The 20,393-nt window shown below is 46.4% G+C and overlaps 1 protein-coding gene across 12 annotated transcripts in view; it reads left to right on the forward strand.

The window, feature by feature from the left end:
• The window catches only part of ryr2a (ryanodine receptor 2a (cardiac)), a 185,757-nt gene that overhangs the window by 104,756 nt on the left and 60,608 nt on the right, over window positions 1–20,393 (forward strand). For 11 of the 12 annotated variants that reach the window (XM_034292561.1, XM_034292564.1, XM_034292565.1 and 8 more), the window contains 20 exons: window positions 3,644–3,791; window positions 6,682–6,890; window positions 7,953–8,127; window positions 10,701–10,909; window positions 11,258–11,491; window positions 11,916–12,028; window positions 12,455–12,572; window positions 12,824–12,984; window positions 13,185–13,344; window positions 13,914–14,000; window positions 15,065–15,291; window positions 15,635–15,859; window positions 16,056–16,623; window positions 16,805–17,005; window positions 17,166–17,271; window positions 17,532–17,678; window positions 18,767–19,040; window positions 19,185–19,299; window positions 19,788–19,920; window positions 20,266–20,369. In XM_034292561.1, coding sequence (XP_034148452.1) covers window positions 3,644–3,791; window positions 6,682–6,890; window positions 7,953–8,127; window positions 10,701–10,909; window positions 11,258–11,491; window positions 11,916–12,028; window positions 12,455–12,572; window positions 12,824–12,984; window positions 13,185–13,344; window positions 13,914–14,000; window positions 15,065–15,291; window positions 15,635–15,859; window positions 16,056–16,623; window positions 16,805–17,005; window positions 17,166–17,271; window positions 17,532–17,678; window positions 18,767–19,040; window positions 19,185–19,299; window positions 19,788–19,920; window positions 20,266–20,369 — 3,714 coding nt within the window. The remainder of the gene's footprint in view (window positions 1–3,643; window positions 3,792–6,681; window positions 6,891–7,952; window positions 8,128–10,700; window positions 10,910–11,257; window positions 11,492–11,915; window positions 12,029–12,454; window positions 12,573–12,823; window positions 12,985–13,184; window positions 13,345–13,913; window positions 14,001–15,064; window positions 15,292–15,634; window positions 15,860–16,055; window positions 16,624–16,804; window positions 17,006–17,165; window positions 17,272–17,531; window positions 17,679–18,766; window positions 19,041–19,184; window positions 19,300–19,787; window positions 19,921–20,265; window positions 20,370–20,393) is intronic. The other variant, XM_034292570.1, reaches the window with a different exon arrangement.

Below are 20,393 nucleotides of genomic sequence, written 5' to 3' on the forward strand. Positions count from 1 at the left end.
GTTGTGCAGAGCACTGTCCAAGTGCTGAAACAGCTTAAACGCCTCGATTAAAAATGGATGAGGCCTGCTGCTCTGCATCATGAAATGGACCACTGCAGAGCCACGACTACAACCTTGTGGGATCTGTGGGATGGGATGTGATAGTGGGGATGGACTACAACCATCACCTCTGTGGGATGGGAGGTGATAGTGGGGATGGACTACAACCATCACCTCTGTGGGATGGGAGGTGATAGTGTGGATGGACTACAACCATCACTTCTGTGGGATGGGAGGTGATAGTGTGGATGGACTACAACCATCACCTCACCCTTACCCATACAGTGTATCTAAAAACTGGGTGGTTTGAATCCTGAATGCTGATTGGCTAATCAGGATGTAGCCTGGATTTCAGCAGACTGCAGTATCTGAGTTACAGTGGCCATGGCAGGATGTTGCCTGGGTCCCTCCATCTTATCATCCCTCCGTCCTACCTCCCTCTTCCATCTAATCATGCCTCCATCCTACCTCCCTCTTCTATCTAATCATCCCTCCGTCTTACCTCCCTCTTCCATCTAATCATCCCTCCATCCTACCTCCCTCCTCCATCTAATCATCCCTCCATCCTACCTCCCTCTTCTATCTAATCATCCCTCCGTCTTACCTCCCTCTTCCATCTAATCATCCCTCCATCCTACCTCCCTCCTCCATCTAATCATCCCTCCATCCTACCTCCCTCCTCCATCTAATCATCCCTCCATCCTACCTCCCTCCTCCATCTAATCATCCCTCCATCCTACCTCCCTCTTCTATCTAATCATCCCTCCGTCTTACCTCCCTCCTCCATCTAGTCATCCCTCCATCCTACCTCCCTCCTCCATCTAATTATGCCTCCATCTTACCTCCCTCCTCCATCTAATCATCCCTCCATCCTACCTCCCTCCTCCATCTAATCATCCCTCCATCCTACCTCCCTCTTCTATCTAATCATCCCTCCATCCTACCTCCCTCCTCCATCTAATCATCCCTCCATCCTACCTCCCTCTTCTATCTAATCATCCCTCCATCCTACCTCCCTCCTCCATCTAATCATGCCTCCATCCTACCTCCCTCTTCTATCTAATCATCCCTCCGTCTTACCTCCCTCTTCCATCTAATCATCCCTCCATCCTACCTCCCTCCTCCATCTAATCATCCCTCCATCCTACCTCCCTCTTCTATCTAATCATCCCTCCGTCTTACCTCCCTCTTCCATCTAATCATCCCTCCATCCTACCTCCCTCCTCCATCTAATCATCCCTCCATCCTACCTCCCTCCTCCATCTAATCATCCCTCCATCCTACCTCCCTCCTCCATCTAATCATCCCTCCATCCTACCTCCCTCTTCTATCTAATCATCCCTCCGTCTTACCTCCCTCCTCCATCTAGTCATCCCTCCATCCTACCTCCCTCCTCCATCTAATTATGCCTCCATCCTACCTCCCTCCTCCATCTAATCATCCCTCCATCCTACCTCCCTCTTCTATCTAATCATCCCTCCATCCTACCTCCCTCTTCTATCTAATCATCCCTCCATCCTACCTCCCTCCTCCATCTAATCATCCCTCCATCCTACCTCCCTCTTCTATCTAATCATCCCTCCATCCTACCTCCCTCCTCCATCTAATCATCCCTCCATCCTACCTCCCTCTTCTATCTAATCATCCCTCCACCATACCTCCCTCCTTCATCTAGTCATTCCTCCATCCTACCTCCCTCCTCCATCTAATCATCCCTCCATCTTACCTCCCTCCTCCATCTAGTCATCCCTCCATCCTCCCTCCCTCCTTCATCTAATCATCCCTCCATCTTACCTCCCTCCTCCATCTAATCATCCCTCCATCCTACCTCCCTCTTCTATCCATTCATCCATTCATCTTATGTGTTTTGGAGTCTGCAAGACAACACGCCCCATCTGGGATGAGTAGGATAGATGAATGAATGGATGGAGGACGGAAAGTGAGAGGTAGGATAGAGGGATTGGATGGAGGGAGAGAGAGAGAGGTTGAATGGAGGGATGGATAGATGAGGGAGGGAGGTTGGATGGGTGGATGAAGGAGGGAGAGAGAGAATGAGTGGATGAAGGAGGCAGTGTAGTACTGTGGATGGATGAAGGAGGGATTGAGGTAGGATGGAGGGATGATAAAGGGGGTGTGGTAGTATAGAGGGGATAAAGGATAGGGGTGGCTGTATGAAGTGCTGTTGTCATGGTTATTCATGCAGGGTGTTGTGACACGGCTGTTATAAGGCCTCAGAAAACTACTGGTAGTGAAACCCAGCCAACAGCTCCTCACAACAGAGTCTATTTCTGTCAAAGGGAATTTACAGTAGGAAAAACTTCTGGTCTGTCGTAAGTCATAACCATCTTCCCTATCTTCCTGACAAACTGTTATATTGGAGAAAATGTTCACGGCTTGGGGTATCCGGGCAACATCTGTAGGCATGGCTTGGGGTATCCAGGCAACATCTGTAGGCATGGCGTGAGGTATCCAGGCAACATCTGTAGGCATGGCTTGGGGTATCCAGGCAACATCTGTAGGCATGGCGTGAGGTATCCAGGCAATTTGTCTCTTGCCCATTTTAGGGTTGGCAGCTCTGGTTGGGCGGAAGCTTGCATTGGCAGGCGGGCTGTAGAAGTGTGACAGCCAACAACAAGCTGAAAATCTTTGAAACAGTTTATGTATTGATCCTTTCTTGGACATTAGATTACCTCACTCTGGCTAGTGGTTGTTCTCGTGTCATTGTTGGTATGTGTAAATTAGGGATCTGTTTTTGATTGTTTGATCTGGTCTGGAATGTAAGAGGACTTCTGTTATATTTACATGTTTCCAGGAAAACATTAAGGTGCATTTTTTGGCTTAGGCAAATATCTCTAATGATCAAGAATTGTGAGTTTGCTGCTTCCTTGAAACACACAGCTGAGCTTAAAATGAACGAAAAGGCCTGTGTGACATTGGCTTTCCTATATAGGCCAAATGTAGCTCTTTTCAACTATGATTCTCCTGTCTGTGTAGATTCTGGGCAGGGACTGAAAAGATTTCATGGCTTTTTATTGCATTGTTTATTGTTTGTCAAAATTGTTTGTCTGTTTTCCCATTATTACCGCCATACAATTTTCAAACACCTAAATATTAAATAATTCATCAAATGGTTACATGTATAGCACTTGATTTTGAAAAGATGTATGAAAAGCAATACTTCATGTAGAATGTTTTCCATAATTGCATTTCGCATAATCATTTGCCCACATTATATTTATTATTTCACAACATGTGTTGACAATCGTCTGTTTTCATTAAAAGCACATCATTCAGAAATCACCAGACATCCTTTCTAATTTTAAAATCCTCTTAAGCAATTGTCTCTCCCAACATTTATCTTGTATTTTCAAATGCAAAATTCAGTTGTTGGCCCTCCATATACATAATTTCCAAGCAGTCTGTGAAAGTATGAATGTTTTAAAATGACTATGTCTTTATTATTGCATGTCCCCAATATGGCCTTCGTATTATTCCTGACCGGGTGTATATGACCAGAGTTCAATGAGCCGAAGTTCTGTCAGTTGCCGTCCATTTTGTTTAGCATGTTTATGAAGTCTTAACTATCCCCACCTTCCTTGTGAAGGATGTGAAGAATCGTAGGAACCCTCGCTTGGTCCCGTACGCGCTGCTGGACGAGAGAACAAAGAAGAGCAACAAGGACAGCTTGAGGGAGGCAGTTCGCACCCTGCTGGGCTACGGATACAACCTGGAGGCTCCCGATCAAGACCATGGTACAGACCACACAGACATATGGACGCACGCACACACACACACACACACTAACGCGCATGCACACACACAGACACACACACTAACGCGCATGCACACACACAGACACACACACTAACGCGCATGCACACACACAGACACACACACTAACGCGCATGCACACACACCCACACCCAAGCAAACTGATACTATTACCCCTGATACTATTACCCCTGATACTATTACCCCTGATACTATTACCCCTGATACTATTACCCCTGATATTATTAACTCTGATACTATTACCCCTGATACTATTAACTCTGATACTATTAACTCTGATACTATTAACTCTGATACTATTAACTCTGATACTATTACCCCTGATACTATTACCCCTGATACTATTACCCCTGATACTATTACCCCTGATACTATTAACTCTGATACTATTAACTCTGATACTATTACCCCTGATGCTATTAACTCTGATACTATTACCCCTGATACTATTAACTCTGATACTATTAACTCTGATACTATTACCCCTGATACTATTACCCCTGATACTATTACCCCTGATATTATTAACTCTGATACTATTACCCCTGATACTATTAACTCTGATACTATTAACTCTGATACTATTACCCCTGATGCTCTTAACTCTGATACTATTACCCCTGATACTATTAACTCTGATACTATTAACTCTGATACTATTACCCCTGATACTATTACCCCTGATACTATTAACTCTGATACTATTAACTCTGATACTATTACCCCTGATACTATTACCCCTGATACTATTACCCCTGATATTATTAACTCTGATACTATTACCCCTGATACTATTAACTCTGATACTATTAACTCTGATACTATTACCCCTGATACTATTAACTCTGATACTATTAACTCTGATACTATTACCCCTGATACTATTAACTCTGATACTATTAACTCTGATACTATTACCCCTGATACTATTACCCCTGATACTATTAACTCTGATACTATTACCCCTGATACTATTACCCCTGATACTATTACCCCTGATACTATTACCCCTGATATTATTAACTCTGATATTATTACCCCTGATACTATTAACTCTGATACTATTACCCCTGATACTATTACCCATGATACTATTAACTCTGATACTATTACCCCTGATACTATTACCCCTGATACTATTAACTCTGATACTATTACCCCTGATACTATTAACTCTGATACTATTACCCCTGATACTATTACCCCTGATACTATTAACTCTGATACTATTAACTCTGATACTATTACCCCTGATACTATTAACTCTGATACTATTAACTCTGATACTATTACCCCTGATATTATTAACTCTGATATTATTACCCCTGATACTATTAACTCTGATACTATTACCCCTGATACTATTACCCATGATACTATTAACTCTGATACTATTACCCCTGATACTATTACCCCTGATACTATTAACTCTGATACTATTACCCCTGATACTATTAACTCTGATACTATTACCCCTGATACTATTACCCCTGATACTATTAACTCTGATACTATTAACTCTGATACTATTACCCCTGATACTATTAACTCTGATACTATTAACTCTGATACTATTACCCCTGATACTATTAACTCTGATACTATTAACTCTGATACTATTACCCCTGATATTATTAACTCTGATATTATTACCCCTGATACTATTAACTCTGATACTATTACCCCTGATACTATTACCCATGATACTATTAACTCTGATACTATTACCCCTGATACTATTACCCCTGATACTATTACCCCTGATACTATTACCCCTGATACTATTAACTCTGATACTATTACCCCTGATACTATTACCCCTGATACTATTAACTCTGATACTATTACCCCTGATACTATTACCCCTGATACTATTAACTCTGTTAATATTACCCCTGATACTATTACCCCTGATACTATTAACTCTGATACTATTACCCCTGATACTATTAACTCTGATACTATTACCCCTGATACTATTAACTCTGTTACTATTACCCCTGATACTATTACCCCTGTTACTATTACCCCTGATACTATTACCCCTGATACTATTAACTCTGATACTATTACCCCTGATACTATTACCCCTGATACTATTAACTCTGATACTATTACCCCTGAACATATTAAGTAGAGAAAAGTAGACTAGAATAAATAATGGTTGAGTGTTGTTGTTAAGTGTTCAGTAGGGCAGAGTTAACGGTGAATGTATTCCTACTGGACTGCGGTACAGGAAAGGTCACAAAGGGAACACATTGAACATGTTGAGTTCCTTCAGCCAAACGAAAACCTCTATTCATATGTATGTGCTGCACTCTGAACCAAGCAGAATTGTTACCAGGCCCCTGTTTTAAACCAAGTGTCTGGATATTCACTCAGTTGGATGGTGTTGACCGAGGCTGAGCAACGCTCCTCTTTGAGCCTTGTGTGTTCGTCACTGGTTGTGATGTAGTGGCGGAAGAGGAGGACTTTGCACTGAAGGTCTACCACATTTATCATGACTCTTCATCCTCCCTCGTCCTTCCTACTCAGCCCCCCATCTCGCTCTTCTCCTTTCCGCTGTCCCTCTCCTATTATCTCCATGCTACCTATCCCTCCCCACCTTCTCTCTAGCCCCCCCACCCTCTCTCCCCTGCTCTCTCTTTCTTGCCCTTTGTAACAGGTCAGGCAGGGTGACGGCTCAGGCAGGGTGACAGGTCAGGCTGTGTGACGGGTCAGGTGGGGTGACAGGTTAAGTGGGGTGAAAGGTCAGATAGGGTGACAGATCAGGCAGGTGACTTCCAGGCCAGCCAAGTCTCAATGTAAGTTTCACAAACTGCACTAGATTTCACTTTTCTGTTCTTCTAGCTGCCAGAGCGGACTTCAGTAACATGTCAGCTGAGCGGTTCCGTATCTTCCGCGCTGAGAAGACGTACAGTGTGAACACAGGGAAATGGTACTTTGAGTTTGAGGTGGTGACGGCGGGAGAGATGAGGGTCGGCTGGGCGCGGCCAAGCTGTCTCCCGGACCAGGAGCTGGGCTCCGATGAACACGCCTTCGTTTTCGACGGCTTCAAGGTGAGTCAGGAATGTTCAAAATAAATCTGCAAGAACTCCCCGTGTGACAGACCTTTATGCACGTGTCCATAGCGATTATGAACGGAGCATGCATTTTTGTCCAGTACCAGAATCAATCTGTATCTAAAAATGAATTAAAGCTATGTGTATACTTTCAAAGTGCTCTTTTGGCCATTCTCACTTCCTAGACTTCAGAGAAATTACTCGTGCCTATTTTACATGGTTATCCAAATGTTTTTTCCTCCAAAAATTTTATTTCTGAGACTGGTAATTTACTAATGGATGGACCGGTGATGAAGATGATTATGTCCTGAGTGACTAACACGTTTGCCTGTGTCCCAAATGGCACCGAAGTCCCTATCCAGTGCACTAAATTTGGACCAGAATCATATAGGCCTATGGAACAGAGTGTGCCACTTGAAATAGACTGGTTGGTTAACTGGGGAGACTCATTTTGGTTAGAGAGAGAGAGAGATCGTAGAGAGAAGAGGGCGAGAGTGAGGGAGATGGAGGGAGCGAACAGTCAGGTTGTCTCAACATCGGCAACATGTTCTCCAATCTGACGGCCTTCATATAGATCCCACTGATGTAGGCTCGCTTACGGTACACGGCCTTCAGACCGCAGGACCATCTGGGTAGATCCTGCTTTGTTCTGCCCACTACGGGCAGTCTGGCTGGTTGGCAGAGGAATGTGCTTTCTGAAACCCTGAGTCTTGGAAGTATCATGATCTTTTCATGAAGGCATTTTTTTTATTCAGTTTTTTTTTATGTCGTGTAGAGATTTAAGATTGTATTTGAAATGTGTTCTGCTCTCTTTCTGTGTGTGTGTGTGTGTGTTTGTGTCTCTGTGTGTGTGTGTGTTCATGTGTGTTTTTTCATGATTGTGTGTGTGTTTTTTCATTATTGTGTGTGTGTTTATGTCTGTATTTGTTTGTGTGTTCATGTCTCTGTGTGTTTGTTCATGTCTGTATATGTGTGTGTGTGTGTTTATGTCTGTGTGTGTGTGTGTGTGTGTTCATGTCTCTGTTCGTTTATCTTCATGCCTGTGTTTTTCATTTTCAGGCCCAGCTGTGGCATCAGGGCAACGAGCACTTTGGGCGGTCGTGGAGCGCGGGCGACGTGGTGGGCTGTATGGTGGATTTGAACGAACACACCATGATGTTCACACACAATGGAGAGGTGCTGCTGGATGACTCCGGGTCCGAACTGGCCTTTAAGGACTTTGAGGTTTGGGAAGGTCCGTGTCTCCTCTGTTCTGGATTACTCCCTACATGCCCTGTGTGATTGATGACGGATCTGCTAGAATCACTACAGACAGTATCAGTTCTGCTGTCCCACAACGATTTCTCAACTTGACCGTTGGTGCTCTGCTGTGCAAGACACACTGGTGAAGTGTTGTGAGAGGCACGTGGCCGGTAGACTGAGCACCTGAAAGAAGTGCCTGTCGTGGAAGGAATATCTCACAGTTTTCTTATTGGCTAACTAAGGAACATTTTTTCCACCAGTGGATCAGTGGATTTGGTCAAAGTCTTTGAGAAAAATGTTAGAACTCTCTAAACAGCCAATCACGCCGGGAGTGCAGATCGTGTTGTTTTCCGCAAAGAATCATCATCCTCACCAACACATCTCTTAACTGTCTGTGTTGTCATCCTACCCATGTCATCATCCTCACCAACACATCTCTTAACTGTCTGTGTTGTCATCCTATCCATGTCATCATCCTCACCAACACCCCTCTTAACTGTCTGTGTTGTCATCCTACCCATGTCATCATCCTCACCAACACATCTCTTAACTGTCTGTGTTGTCATCCTATCCATGTCATCATCCTCACCAACACATCTCTTAACTGTCTGTGTTGTCATCCTACCCATGTCATCATCCTCACCAACACATCTCTTAACTGTCTGTGTTGTCATCCTACCCATGTCATCATTCTCACCAACACATCTCTTAACTGTCTGTGTTGCCATCCTACCCATGTCATCATCCTCACCAACACATCTCTTAACTGTCTGTGTTGTCATCCTACCCATGTCATCATCCTCACCAACACATCTCTTAACTGTCTGTGTTGTCATCCTATCCATGTCATCATCCTCACCAACACATCTCTTAACTATCTGTGTTGTCATCCTACCCATGTCATCATCCTCACCAACACATCTCTTAACTGTCTGTGTTGTCATCCTACCCATGTCATCATCCTCACCAACACCCCTCTTAACTGTCTGTGTTGTCATCCTACCCATGTCATCATCCTCACCAACACATCTCTTAACTGTCTGTGTTGTCATCCTATCCATGTCATCATCCTCACCAACACCCCTCTTAACTGTCTGTGTTGTCATCCTACCCATGTCATCATCCTCACCAACACATCTCTTAACTGTCTGTGTTGTCATCCTACCCATGTCATCATCCTCACCAACACATCTCTTAACTGTCTGTGTTGTCATCCTACCCATGTCATCATCCTCACCAACACATCTCTTAACTGTCTGTGTTGTCATCCTACCCATGTCATCATTCTCACCAACACATCTCTTAACTGTCTGTGTTGTCATCCTACCCATGTCATCATCCTCACCAACACCCCTCTTAACTGTCTGTGTTGTCATCCCACACATGTCATCATCCTCACCAACACACCTCTTAGCTGTCTGTGTTGTCATCCTACACATGTCATCATCCTCACCAACACACATCTTAGCTCTCTGTTACGTCATCCTACACACTTACAGTCACTAGAGCGTTTTACTTGGCTAATGCTGTCCAGTCAAATTAAAGTGTGAGAAACTATATGCACAGCTGATTGCAGCTGCAGTATTCCATTAGCCAAGTGATAGAGCCTAAAAGGTGGAGAACAGAGTTGGAGGCTTGAAGAGAGGAAAGGAACGTTGGAGACCTTTGGAGTACCATCAGTCAGCAGAGTGTGTGTCTGTGTCTGTGTGTGTGTGTGTGTGTCTGTGTGTGCTGGGTTAGCAGTAAGCAGACTAGCGCTAGCTGTAATAAGAGTCCACCTGCTGACATGGCACTGCAGGGATCACTGGTCCTCTGCTCAGACTAATAGCACAACAGATGGTCCCCAATACCTCTGCATCCTACTGACTGTGTAGTTTGGGGCACTACAGAGGCCATAGGGGCAGCGTTTGGGACAAAGGCTCTGTCACCGCGTCTGGACTTCCTGCCGGACCTCTGACCACAGCACAATGAATAGAACAACATATTATATGCTATTAAATAATTATCAAACAGAAATGTTTTAAGTACAAACGATTATTAGCTTCTTTGTTGCACACTCATTTGATGTTGGGCTTGCTATTAATGCAACATGTTGACGTTACTGCCACCTAGTGGTTAGAGTGGAATAAGAACATATTCCAAGGATAGTCTTAGGACAGGAAAGCGGTAGAGCAATATACAAACTATAATTGATTGTAAAGACCATTTCTGTTAGATTAGTCTTGTTTCTATGGTGCAAGCTCCTTGTGTTATAATATGGTGAGCTAAAGGCACTGGGGTTGTGGTATATGACCAATATATCACAATTAACAGTTCTTATGCGCAATGCATCGCAGAGTTCCTGGGCACAGCCCTAAGTTGTGATATTAGCAGTATAACACAAAACCCAGAGATGTCTTATTGTAATTATAAACCAGTGACCAATGGAGTTAGAGCATTAAAAAGTGCTTTGATGTCAGACCAGTGATATTCCCTTCTCATATACCACAGCTATCAGCCAATCAGCATTCAGGATTGGAACCACCCAATTTCAGCATCACGGCAACGCCCCTCTTCTCTCTCTAGGCTTCGTCCCAGTGTGCAGCCTGGGTGTCTGCCAGGTGGGGAGGATGAACTTTGGGAAGGATGTGAGCACGCTCAAGTACTTCACCATCTGTGGCCTGCAGGAGGGTTACGAGCCTTTCGCCGTCAATATGAACCGGGACCTCACCATGTGGCTCAGCAAGAGGCTGCCGCAGTTCATCCCAGTGCCGCAGAATCACGAACACATCGAGGTGAATGCCTAAGGATCATCACATAGTCAGAATCACATAGAATCACATAGTCAGAATCACATGGTCAGAATCACATAGTCAGAATCACATAGAATCACATGGTCAGAATCACATAGTTTGAATCACATAGTCAGATTCACATATAATTACATGGTCAGAATCACATGGTTTGAATCACATAGTCAGATTCATATAGAATTACATGGTCAGAATCACATAGTCTGAATCATATAGAATTACATGGTCAGAATCACATAGTCTGAATCACATAGAATTACATGGTCCGAATCACATGGTTTGAATCACATAGTCAGATTCAAATTGTCTCTGCTGTTCTTTTTCTGAAAGGTCACAAGGATCGACGGCACCGTGGAGAGTGCTCCATGTCTAAAGGTCACCCAGAGGTCGTTTGGCTCCCAGAACAGTAACCCAGACATCACGTTTTATCGCCTCAGCATGCCCATCGAGTGTAACGAGGTCCTGATGAAGTCGCCTGGCGGGACACTCCCGGCCGGCGGAGGGAACTTCTCCTTCACCTCTAAGAAGGACCTGTTAGACTTTGAGACAGTGTCCGACTTTGAGGTGCTTATTAAGTATCTATCTATCTATCTAACTTAGATTTTTATGAATGACCCATACATTATGCTAAAATAGAAAATAAGCTCTACTAGTCTGTTCTCTACAAGTCTGATCTCTACTAGTCTGATCTCAACTGGTCTGTTCTCTACTAGTCTGATCTCTACTAGTCGTACCACTATTGACATGAAGGACAAACAAGCATACAGACATTTTCTTCTGTATATGTACTGTCTCCTTGTGTTAACTGTCTCCTTGTGTTAGCTTTTTCATTGTGTTAGCGGTCTCCTTGTGTTAACGGTCTCCTTGTGTTAGCGGTCTCCTTGTGTTAGCTGTCTCCTTGTGTTAACTGTCTCCTTGTGTTCGCTGTATCCTTGTGTTAGCTGTCTCCTTGTGTTAACTGTCTCCTTGTGTCTTCTGGGGATTTTAGGTGTTGATGAAGTCAGCCCACGGCACGTTGGGCTCCAGCGTGGACAAGGAGAGAGACGAGTTCAACAACCATAAAGATTACACCCAGGAGAAACCATCCAAGTTAAAGCAGAGGTTTGTAGATTATAGTTAGGACCTGGGGGTTTCCCTGACCCCACGGACCCGACGCCACGGACCCGACCCCATGGATCCGAAGCCACAGACCCGACCCCACAGACCCGACCCCACAGACCCGACCTCACAGACCCGACCCCACAGAACCGACCCCAAAGACCCGACCCCACAGACCCGACCTCCACAGACCCGACCCAACCAGGGAAAACTCTGGGCCCTTTTTATAGTCTATTACCTCAGTGCTCCCATCCTCCTTGGGTTCTGACTAGATACGATACAGATGTTCCTGTGTTATAATATCCTGGTGGCATCCCTCCATCACAGTTGTAGTTACTCTATGTTCCTCTCTTTCTTTTTCTTTTTTTCTTTCTCTCTCTCTCTCTCTCGCTCTCCATCCTTTTATCCTCCCGATATCTGTCTTTGTAGGTTCATGCTGAAGAGGACCAAACCAGAGTTTAACACCAGTAGCTCTTCAGCACGCCTGTCAGAGGAGGTGCTTGCTGATGACAGGGATGACTATGACTACCTCATGCAGACATCCACTGTACGAACATCATGTCTCTTCACTGGTTTTGTTTCACACAGAACGGAGTATTCTCTAGTGCAGTGTTTCTCAGTCCCTGCTTCCCAAGATTGGGAAACACTGGTCGAGGGTTGGGAAGTCCATGTTAATTTGTTTACACTGACATTCCTAATAAATTGTTTCACTCAGTTGACTGGAGATTGTAATTGAATTGAGCCCTGTAGTAGCGTGTTTATTAGATGTTTATTACGGTTGTGTGTTCTTCTCCCCAGTACTATTACTCAGTGCGGATCTTCCCTGGCCAGGAGCCAAGCAGTGTGTGGGTTGGTTGGGTGACCTCAGACTTCCACCAATACGACACCGCCTTTGACCTGGACAAGGTCCGCACTGTCACCGTAACCCTGGGAGACGAGAAGGGCAAAGTCCACGAGAGGTCAGTGACCCTGGGCATCCTGGTATTGAAATATTGCCTGTCTCTTTGTCTGTGGCACCTGTCTTAGTAACTATGGTCTGTAACTCTGTTTTCATAGAATCAAGAGTAGTAACTGTGGTCTGTATCTGTTTCCATAGCATCAGGAGTAGTAACTGTGGCCTGTATCTGTTTCCATATGTGGTCTGTATCTGCTTTCATAGCATCAAGCGTAGTAACTGCTACATGGTGTGGGCTGGGGAGAGTACGAGTCCTGGACAAGGCCGGAACAACAATGGTCTGGAGATAGGTTGTCTGGTGGACACGGCCAACGGGCTGTTAACCTTCACCGCCAACGGCAAGGAACTCAGCACATACTACCAGGTAGAGAACACGGCTACTTGTCATGGAGTCCATGTTTCAGCACATACAGTACCGCCAGGTCTGGTGTCTCATGATGGTCTGGTATCTCATCTTGGTCAGGTATTGTTTTCCTTGTTGGTTGAAGGGTATTAGTTGAGCCTGTGTTAGGTAAAGTTCAGAAAAACTGAAAATCTCTGACAAAGACCTTTGAAAACTCGTGCATCACATTTTGTGACGTTTTCACAGTTAGGTCATAAATGGAGAGAAGAAGAAGCAAGCAAACTAAAAGAGTATGTCCTATGTTTAGCCCAGACTTCTTTTTACCGGACAGATAGAGTAAGAGGCCAACCTTCATCTTGCTGTAGGTTTGTGTATAAGGTGTGATTAATGTCTCTCATACCTGGCTGCCTGGCAGGGGACTGGGTCTATTCCCCAGCAGACCGGGGCTGTGTACTAAATAGCGTACTATTCCATAGATACTAGCCCTATGGTCCGTGATTGTAAATAGTGTGCTACACGGGGCGTAGGGTGTGATTCGTGGCTTCTGCGTATTAATAGCTATAAGTCTGTGTGTTCTCTCTCTTTTGCAGGTGGAGCCCAGCACCAAGTTGTTCCCTGCCGTGTTTGCTCAGGCCACCAGCCCCAGCATCTTTCAGTTTGAACTGGGACGCATAAAGGTGAGCAGGGAGGGTGTGGGTGTGGGCTGTACACAAATAGAATGTGCTGTGTGGAATAAAAGGTTGTGTGTGCTGGGTCAGCTGGGTCGGAGGTGTGTGCTGGGTCAGCTGGGTCAGATCTTAGTGCTGGGTCAGATGTGTGTGCTGGGTCAGCTGGGTCAGATGTGTATGCTGGGTCAGATGTGTGTGCTGGGTCAGCTGTGTCAGATCTTAGTGCTGGGTCGGATGTGTGAGCTGGGTCAGCTGGGTCGGATGTGTGTGCTGGGTCAGCTGGGTCGGATGTGTGTGCTGGGTCAGATGTGTGTGCTGGGTCAGCTGGGTCGGATGTGTGTGCTGGGTCAGATGTGTGTGCTGGGTCAGCTGGGTCGGATGTGTGTGCTGGGTCAGCTGGGTCGGATGTGTATGCTGGGTCAGCTGGGTCGGATGTGTGTGCTGGGTCAGATGTGTGTGCTGGGTCAGCTGGGTCGGATGTGTATGCTGGGTCAGCTGGGTCAGATGTGTATGCTGGGTCAGATGTGTGTGCTGGGTCAGCTGTGTCAGATCTTAGTGCTGGGTCGGATGTGTGTGCTGGGTCAGCTGGGTCGGATGTGTGTGCTGGGTCAGCTGGGTCGGATGTGTGTGCTGGGTCGGATGTGTGTGCTGGGTCGGATGTGTGTGCTGGGTCGGATATCCGTGCTGGGTCAGATGTGTGTGCTGGGTCAGCTGGGTCGGATGTGTGTGCTGGGTCAGCTGGGTCAGATGTGTGTGCTGGGTCAGTTGGGTCAGATCTTAGTGCTGGGTCGGATATGTGTGCTGCGTCAGATTTGTGCAGGCCTCTTAAATATCCAGGGGGACTTCTTTGGCCTGGTATACTCCCTCTGGTTTTATATCTGGTTTTAGATCAGTTCTAGCCCTGGACTTTTCTGAATCTTCTGGAAAAAACTCAAACGAGGATCCTACACAAATCTGCCAGTGTTCTTTGACTCAAATGTCAAATCCTGTTGTTGTACCCTTTCAGGCTCCACCCTCTTGACCCTCCCTGACCCTGACCCGGTCCCTGACTCAGTCATTTCTCCCCCTACCAGAATGTCATGCCCCTGTCGGCGGGTCTGTTTAAGAGTGAGCGGAGGAACCCGAACCCCCAGTGCCCCCCTCGCCTGCATGTCCAGTTCCTGACCTCGGTGCTGTGGAGCCGTGTGCCGAACCACTTCCTGAAGGTCGACGTGTCAAGGGTCAACGACCGCCACGGTTGGCTGGTCACCTGCTCCGAACCTTTGCAGTTCATGTCCCTGCATATACCCGAGGAGAACAGGTGAGGGTCACGCCCTCCCAAGCCTACCTTGCCCTGTCCCTTAGGATGTTGTGTAGGAAAATAGGAAAGACGGAATCTGGACGGAATCTGGACGGAATCTGGACGGAATCTGGACGGAATCTGGACGGAATCTAGATTCTGGTTTGGGTAGTTTGTGGAAAAAAGCATAAAGAATTAATGGGTAATTCAGAGATGTATGTCCAGCTGAATGCTGTAGCCGTCGTAAAGGTGCAGTTTTCTTCAGAAGGCTGTGGAATGTGTCATGTTAACCTGCTGGGTTTCCATGCGTGTTTCTATATGAGGTCTGAGCCGCCGCCTGGGTTTCTGTTCCCCTCATCTCCAGGTCGGTTGACATCCTGGAGCTAACAGAGCAGGAGGAACTGCTGAAATTCCACTACCACACTCTGAGACTGTACTCGGCTGTGTGCGCCCTCGGCAACAACCGTGTAGCCCACGCGCTCTGCTCCCACGCCGACGAGGCGCAGCTGCTCTACGCCATCGAGAACAAGTACATGGCAGGACTCCTCCGGACTGGATACTACGACCTACTCATTGACATCCACCTCAGGTTGGCAGGCCGGCGGGTGGTCTGGCGGGACCAGGAACCGGAACGGGGTCTGGTTCAGGTCCCGGGGGAGGGGGGGGGGGTAGGTAAAGTGATTAGAGCATGACATTAACCCCCTATATAACCTTTCCCCCTGACTTTGCATGTATGCGTGCGCATATCTCACCAGCTTGATGGTTCCGTTCTGTCGTCCTCTCAGTACATACGCCACGGCACGCCTCATGATGAACAACGAGTACATCGTCCCCATGACGGACGAGACCAAGTCCATCACGCTGTTCCCGGACGAGAAGAAGAAGCACGGCCTGCCGGGGATCGGCCTCAGCACCTCCCTGCGCCCGCGCATGCTCTTCTCCTCCCCGTCGTTCATCTGCAGCGGGGCCGACTGCTTCCAGTACAGCCCCGAGTTCCCCCTGGACCTCCTCAAGACCAAGACCATCGAGATGCTGACTGAGGCAGTGAGGGAGGGCAGCCTGCACGTCAGGGACCCCGTAGGGGGCAGCACCGAGTTCCTGTTTGTTCCCCTCATCAAGCTCTTCTACACCCTACTGATCATGGGGGTGTTCCACAACGGGGACCTGAAGAACATACTGCAGCTGATAGAACCGTCTGTGTTCTCGGAGGGAGCGGGCCCGCCCGCCGACACGCCCGAGAGTGATGTCACTAAGGGAGGGGGAGGGGCGGAGGGGGCAGGAGGAGAGGAGAGGGCTGGGAAGGTCCCTAAAGGACTGCTCCAGATGAAACTACCTGAGCCTGTCAAACTACAGGTACACTATTTGCATTTCCCCCTGCGTCCCCGAGATTAATATGACGGCGCTGTTTATGTCTCCTCTCACTTGGAGGGATCCCTGTGATAAATCACACACTGAACGAGGTGTTGGCAGTGGCCCAACACTCTTCATCTGTGTGTGTGTGTGTGTGTGTGTGTGCGTGTGTGTGTGTCTCTAGATGTGCCACCTGCTGCAGTACTTGTGTGACTGTCAGGTGCGCCACCGTATCGAGGCGGTGGTGGGGTTCAGCGATGACTTTGTGGCTCATCTCCAAGACAACCAGCGGTTCCGCTACAATGAGGTCATGCAAGCCCTCAACATGTCGGCCGCGCTGACTGCCAGGAAGACCAAAGAGTTCAGATCACCGCCACAGGAGCAGGTACGGGGCTACGCACTCAGTCAATTAGATTAAAAAAATATCATCTTTCATTATCTTTATACGGTCTCATAGCAACCATTGTTGTTTACCGTTTTGTGGCCAGAAATGAACACTTACCTAGCAGGCGACCGGGTCACTGTTGTTTGTTTTCTGTCCTCAGATCAACATGCTGCTGAACTTCAAGGATGACAAGCAGGACTGTCCTTGTCCCGAGGAGATCAGAGAACAACTGCTGGACTTCCACGAAGACCTAATGACCCACTGTGGTAGATTTACTAATCATGATAGATTTGCTTTCTCTGACACAGTGACAGTAATGAACGACAGCTGGGATTGACTCGTGCTATTAATTACACCTGCTTTAGGAGCACTATTCCAGAACTCCAGCCAACTGTCCTAAGATGAATGCAGACACCTCTCATGTCACGTGTCCTGAAAACCCAAATGTTAATTGTATTACAATTTGCCCCATCTCTAAGGGGTTCCTACGTGGTAGTTACTGACCAGAAGTCTTCCTTCTTTTCAGGCATAGAGATGGATGAGGACAAGCTGAACGAGGCAGACAGTGACTTCACCATCCGAGGACGACTCATGTCCCTGGTGGAGAAGGTGGTCTACCTAAAGAAGAAGATGACCTTCATGCCGAAGAACAAGAAGAAAGCTAAGAAAGCCAGTAAGTCCAGCAATTCATCAAACAGAGACCCCAGTGATTCTGCCATCTGCAGAGAGTAACTGCAGCAATTAACGGATCTGACCTGTGTCTAGCAAGGCTGCCCTCCCTCTAACGGATCTGACCTGTGTCTAGCAAGGTGAAAATGAGTTTTTCTGTCCCTGTGCAAAACAGTTATTAACCTGAGTTACTTCCCGGTCCTTGTTGTTAATCTTGGCAAAATTAAACATTTTATATAAAAATGAATAAATGCAATCTGATATAAACAGGACTGGCTAAAATATATTATAACTTTCTGATCTAAATGGATAACAAAGTTTACAGTGTTAACACTATCTGAACAATCAACACAGGCTACATTGTGTTAATCTATCTTATCTAGACAGCTAACTCAAGCTACATTGTATGAACACTTGATTTAAACGGCACAAGCTTCAAAGTGTTAACAGTATCTGATTGAAACGGCTAACACAACTACATTGTGTTAAAAATATCTGATCTAAACAGCTAAGAAAGGCTACATTGTGTTAACACTCTCTGATCAAATTAGCTAACACAGGCTACATAGTGTTAACACTATCTGATCTAAACAATTAACACAGGCTACACTGTGTTAACATTCTCTGATCTATTGAGCTAACACTGGCTACAAATTGTTAACATTTACTGATTTAGACAGCTAACACAGGCTACATTGCGTTAACACTATCTGATCTAAACCGCTAACACAGGCTACATTGCGTTAACACTATCTGATCTAAACCACTAACAGAGGGTACATTGTGTTAACACTATCTGATCTAAACCGCAAACACAAGCTACATTGTGTTAACACTATCTGATCTAAACCGCTAACACAGGCTACATTGCGTTAACACTATCTGATCTAAACCGCTAACACAGGCTACATTGTGTTAACACTATCTGATCTAAACCGCTAACACAGGCTACATTATGTTAACACTATCTCATCTAGACGGGTAAAACACTGTTATGAATGGAAACATGCAGATAACTAAGACAAAAATGCGATATTTAGACAGTATTTGCTGTTGTCTCAGCGGTGTCCCCTGTCGCCTCCGGTCCTCCAGGCACTCTGCAGCAGCTGATCAGCGAGACCATGGTGCGTTGGGCCCAGGAGAGCGTCATTGAGGACCCAGAGCTGGTCAGAGCCATGTTTGTGCTGCTCCACCGTCAGTACGACGGCATCGGCGGTCAGGTCCGGGCCTTGCCCAAGGCCTACACCATCAACTCTGTCTCTGTGGAGGACACCATCAAGCTGCTGGCGTCGCTGGGCCAGATCAGATCTCTGCTGTCCGTCCGCATGGGCCGAGAGGAAGAGAAACTGATGATCAGAGGGCTGGGGTGAGGGCGAGGCCGTGCATGTTGTTCTGACCCGATCAGATGGCGTAAGGACGCGGAGTTGTTCTGACCCTGTCACCTGTTTGAGGGGCCCTAACTCGAGGAGGGCGCTGTTTAACTGTTTCTCCTGTTTGCTCGTGCGTACAGGGACATCATGAACAACAAAGTGTTCTATCAGCACCCCAACCTGATGCGGGCTCTGGGGATGCACGAGACCGTGATGGAGGTGATGGTTAACGTCCTGAGTGGTGGGGAATCCAAGGTGACTACTCAGTCGGTGGCGGTCCGTTGTGTTAACAGTACACCCATGTGCATGTTGGGCATATTACCCATGGTGCAACGAGTGGAAATACAGCGTCACATTTCTGAGTTGCCAATTGGAATACAGGCCCTGGTGTCGAACCCCTAGTTCGGGGGTCTTTGAATATTACGTTGTTTAAATTGCAAAATGAAAGTAGGAAAATGAGCGTATGTGAACATTGTTCTCATGCCCAAATGGCGCCCTGTTCCTTGTGTACCACACTGTGTTTGACCAGGGTTGCGAACTATATAGGAAATAGTCTGCCATTTGAGATTCAGATCCAGTCTCTGTGTTTTTAAAATAATTTGTGTCTTTGATAGCCCATTGCTAAATGTCCTGTCTTTCCTAACGTCACTTTTTACCCCCCTCACTCTGCAACGAAGAAACTAAAGACTGAAAGAGTAAAATAACGAGTAATAGTGTTGACTTCTCTGGTGCTTCCTGTCAAGGAGATCACCTTTCCCAAGATGGTGGCCAACTGCTGTCGTTTCCTGTGTTATTTCTGTCGTATCAGTAGACAGAACCAGAAAGCCATGTTTGATCACCTCAGCTACCTGTTGGAGAACAGCAGTGTCGGCCTTGGTGAGTGTGTTTACTGTGTGTGTTTACTGTTGGTGTGTGTGTGTGTGTTTACTGTGTGTGTGCGTGTGTGTGTTTACGGTGTGTATGTGTGTGCGTGTGTGTGCGTGTGTGTCTGATTTCCCGATGGGGACCGAACATTTTCCCCAGGATAGTATTCAGTGAAACCCTCGGGTTCAGATCAAAAGTAGAGCAGTAGCCTAGGGAGTTGTGCAGGTGTCTGAAAGAGCCCATTGTCTTTCTGTGTTGATCTGGTGAGATCCTACTCACAAACACTCCTCAGAGATTCTAGCTAGTCTGGCTGGCTAAAGGTTCTGTGTGATTTGCCTCCTCTCTCTCCTTCCCCAGCGTCTCCCTCCATGCGTGGCTCCACCCCGCTAGACGTGGCTGCTGCTTCTGTGATGGATAATAACGAGCTTGCTCTGGCCCTCAGAGAACCGGACTTGGAAAAAGTAAGGCCTTCCCAAACCCTTACA

Source organism: Esox lucius, chromosome 6 (assembly GCF_011004845.1).
Source record: "Esox lucius isolate fEsoLuc1 chromosome 6, fEsoLuc1.pri, whole genome shotgun sequence".
Classification (NCBI taxonomy): Eukaryota; Metazoa; Chordata; class Actinopteri; order Esociformes; family Esocidae; genus Esox; species Esox lucius.